The sequence below is a fragment of the Camelina sativa genome, chromosome 13, assembly GCF_000633955.1.
Source record: "Camelina sativa cultivar DH55 chromosome 13, Cs, whole genome shotgun sequence".
Lineage (NCBI taxonomy): Eukaryota > Viridiplantae > Streptophyta > Magnoliopsida > Brassicales > Brassicaceae > Camelina > Camelina sativa.
In genome coordinates, this window is record NC_025697.1 from 11,023,215 (window position 1) to 11,026,841 (window position 3,627).

Here is a 3,627-nt window from a genome sequence, read left to right on the forward strand (position 1 = left end):
CATCTTAGTTATACAAAAATCACACAATAGAAAAGCTGAAACGCAACAGATTTTAATATCTCTCATATATAAATCCTAGATATGATGCGTAAAAAAAGGTTATCCATGAAACGCAGCGTTTTGGGTCTGCATACTTTTTTCTTTTGTTTTGCTTCCAATTTGCTCAAAAGTTATGTGAATAAAGATTTTGAATTTAATCAATTGTGGCTTTTTAATTTGTTCTTCTCCGGTAAAATCCTTTATGATAGATAGTCCACCTTTTCCCTTTACTTCGTATATATTTTTTTTTAATCTGAAAATGCAGTTTAGTTAGAAAATGTGAACGGCATAGTATATAAATACTGAGTGGATGTAACATAACATAACACAACGATACAGCATCAAGAATAAGCCGTTAACATGAGTTCTTAGTTCATGTCTGACTAGTGAAGGGACACTTCCCATTAATACACAGAACCTTGCAGTTGAATATGTTTCTTGTAGCTACATCATCGTTTGTTTTGGTTTCTGCGGTTTGGAAGGTGTCGACGCGAATAATAAATCTCTCAACTGTCCCTCAGCGTTGTGTACTGATGTTGCCTGCAATATAGAGAGTTCTCACTTCTCAGGCCACATTAATCTAACTGCTATTGTTATGTCAGTTAAACAGGTTTGTTGTGATAATCGTATGTAACATTGATCACTAAACAGAGTCTAAGAAGATACAAAAGGAAAAATTCGACATACCCTTACCGAGAATGCAAACCGTAATGTCTCAATTTGCATTCCTAAGCAAATCCTGAGGTCGAAACCAAGTGAATCTATCCCAGTGAGCTTCACTTCCTGCATTGTGATATCTTAAGGATTTATATATGATCGTAGCATTTTAGTCGTGCAAGCTACACAGATTCTTTTCGAAATTCCAGTATGTAATTTAAAGTTCTTGTTTCCTTACCTCTGCTTGAAGCCCTTTATGCCTCCAACACAGAGATCTGAGAGCTTCAGTTAGTTTATCGCCATTTTCTTCTAACTGAGTCACGATACCATCTGATGCACGAGCAATAGCATCAGGTTGTGCTTTCCTGACGTCTTCCACTTTCACTTCAGTCTGTTCAAAAGCAAAAATGCATAACTAAGCAAAAGCTTGAGCATAGATAATAATTGCCACGAGGTTTACAACTTACGAACCAATTAGTACTAGCTTGAGAACATGGACTAACTTTGGTGTTTACTTTTGTTTGATCTCATAGTTACCAAAATAAAACAAAGGGAAAGAGGGAGAAGCTTTATTGTAAACCTGATGCCCCTGTGCCGTAATGAGCTGGATTCTTATTATCTCCAGCTTGTAGTACGATATGGCATTTTTCGAATTTTCAACCTGCAATATCTCAGACTCATCCCCACTTGGCCTACCAATGCCTTCAAATTTCTCTCCTGAGTTTTCTACACCCTTGTTTTTGTCAGTACATGTAGCCTTGCAATCAGAGATATGTTTTTGGATATTCGAGTGATCTTCCACAACAACACGACTCAATAGTCCCTGGATAGCAAGGCCAGCTGACGGCTGCTCCATCCAATTTACTGGATCATTTGAAGCAACCTCGGCCATCCTCCTGGCAAAATACGTAGGATGACAATACCGCATTGTTTCCAAGTTTGCCCAGTCTCCAAGTGATTCATCAGAATCCGAAACATAATCATCGTCTTCATCTCCATCTTCTAGAACAGCAACCCATTCCTGAAGTAAAAGATCACACTATGACTACTGAAGTATGCTACGCATCCCACATGTTTTTTTTTCCATATGAAGTTCTTCAATAATTAAGCACGAAAGGTTGAAATAAAATTTTCAAACCTCATCATCTTTGTCTTCTCTTTCATCCTCATCCCCCTTGTTTTCATCCTCTAATTCACTTTCACCATCACCGATTTCTTCAATCTCGAAACCAATACCAGATGGACTGCTCAGCTCCATATCCTTGATCATCTCCATCGTATCAAAACCTACTATTACTTGCTGCATCGCATAAGTAAACTATTAATAGAGAGAAAACAATAGTGCAAGCTGCAAAGACTACACCATTCAGCAGAGTCATTTAAAAATTTAAATACAGTAAAACACATTGACATGCCTAAAAGGAATATAAAACAGCGGCACAAACCTAGATGACTATAACGGGATATGAATAATATGCTTGGAAGAAACAACATACCACATAATTGTTATCAGAAGAAACAACAGACTGCATTATATCCTCATTTTCTTTTACTTGAAAGTATATATCTGCAAAAAATAAGGGTGATTCAATTCAATGGTTGACAGTTATAAGCCAAACGAATAAATATGAAGTAAAGACCAAGACTATTTTTTTCTTACTTCCATGCTGATCTGTTACATAAGGTATATCAGGCCAGAGAATATTCTCATGAACTCCTATACCAAGTAAACCTGAAAGCATCAGGGTTCCTTTTTTGTTCACCTAAACAAGACACACTATGGGAAATGTCAGATCCGCAAAACTAGGTTTGCAAAATCAAACAAGCAGGCAAAGTTACACTGAAGAAACCACAATAAGGTAGCAACCAGAACTCTTCACACTAACATATAACTGTAGTTTAGGTTAAGACATCAGTCCTAGGATTGATTTACCAGAAAACTTAATCAAATAAAATGTTGAGTGAAAGATGCCATATAATAATACCTCAATGATGGTTCTAGCAGTTTCAGGAGGTGAAAGCCTAGAATCTGCAGGATTCTCTGGCACATATGCTCTGATATCTTCTGAAGGATGATAACTTGGCTGCCCAGTTGGCTTCTTAGGATCTGAAGTTGAACCCAAATACTCTGCTATGGCCTGAGTCCTATTCTTCCGCAAATAATTTCTTGTAAAATAGTCACTGTTACACTTGAGATATCCACTCCTGGTAATGTGCATTAAAAGTTTGGTATATTATAAGTGAGGATTCAAACATAAAAGAAAAAAATAAAAATGCAATGTCTCTCTCACAAAATATTTGGCATCTAATAAGATAACCCTGATAGTTGAAACTCATGGCACATATGTTCTGATAAACTCATGGCACATATGTTCTGGCACATCAAATAAGAGTACTCTCTCACAAAAATATTGGCACATATGCTCAGACATCTTTTTAGCCTTTTACTACAGATTAAGATAACCTAATGCATCAAGTACTATCGAAACACATTTAGTTATCTTCCCTAGCTCAAGCAACAAATGAAAAGTATGACCTCGACTACTAGTTTCTAATACACTAACAAACTAAAAAAAAAAAAAAGGAGAACAACTTCGGACCAAATACACAGCTTTTATATAGTTCAGGAGCTCCCATATGAGAACAATAAATACTGTATACAAGATTGAGAACAATAAATAGTGAATACAAGATTGTTCAGCTTTTACTGTATCTCAAGGTTCATGAAAACCACTGACTAGAAACATATAACCAAAACTGAACTAAATCATGCAGGAGTTACACAGATAAAGCTTTCCAAAAACAAGAAAGAAACTAGAATCTAACATCTTTTTTAGTTATATCAAACTCACACAAAAGCAACAAAACTTACTCTAACGTATTTACTTAAAAAGCAAAAAAACAAAAAAAAATCTCAACTTTACTTAACAG

At 35.9% G+C, this 3,627-nt stretch overlaps 2 protein-coding genes across 3 annotated transcripts in view; both read right to left on the minus strand.

Annotated features, from left to right (window-relative positions):
- LOC104736417 (uncharacterized protein At3g49140-like) lies at positions 316-2,930 on the minus strand. Of its 2 annotated transcripts, none has more exons than XM_010456392.2 (8): positions 2,682-2,930; positions 2,357-2,459; positions 2,193-2,263; positions 1,835-1,996; positions 1,277-1,717; positions 935-1,087; positions 727-822; positions 316-579 (listed from the first exon to the last, which is right to left on the minus strand). In XM_010456392.2, the coding sequence occupies exons 1-8, from the start codon at positions 2,913-2,915 to the stop codon at positions 484-486; spliced, it is 1,356 nt and encodes a 451-aa protein (XP_010454694.1). In that variant the 5' UTR covers positions 2,916-2,930; the 3' UTR covers positions 316-483. The 2 variants fall into 2 exon arrangements, with proteins under 2 accessions (XP_010454694.1, XP_010454696.1); XM_010456394.2 differs by having other exon boundaries at positions 2,357-2,473; positions 2,682-2,901.
- The window catches only part of LOC104738134 (uncharacterized protein At3g49140), a 4,397-nt gene continuing 4,180 nt past the window's right edge, over positions 3,411-3,627 (minus strand). Inside the window, exon 5 of the mRNA XM_010458361.2 lies at positions 3,411-3,433. Within this exon, the coding sequence (XP_010456663.1) occupies positions 3,411-3,433 (23 nt within the window). The remainder of the gene's footprint in view (positions 3,434-3,627) is intronic.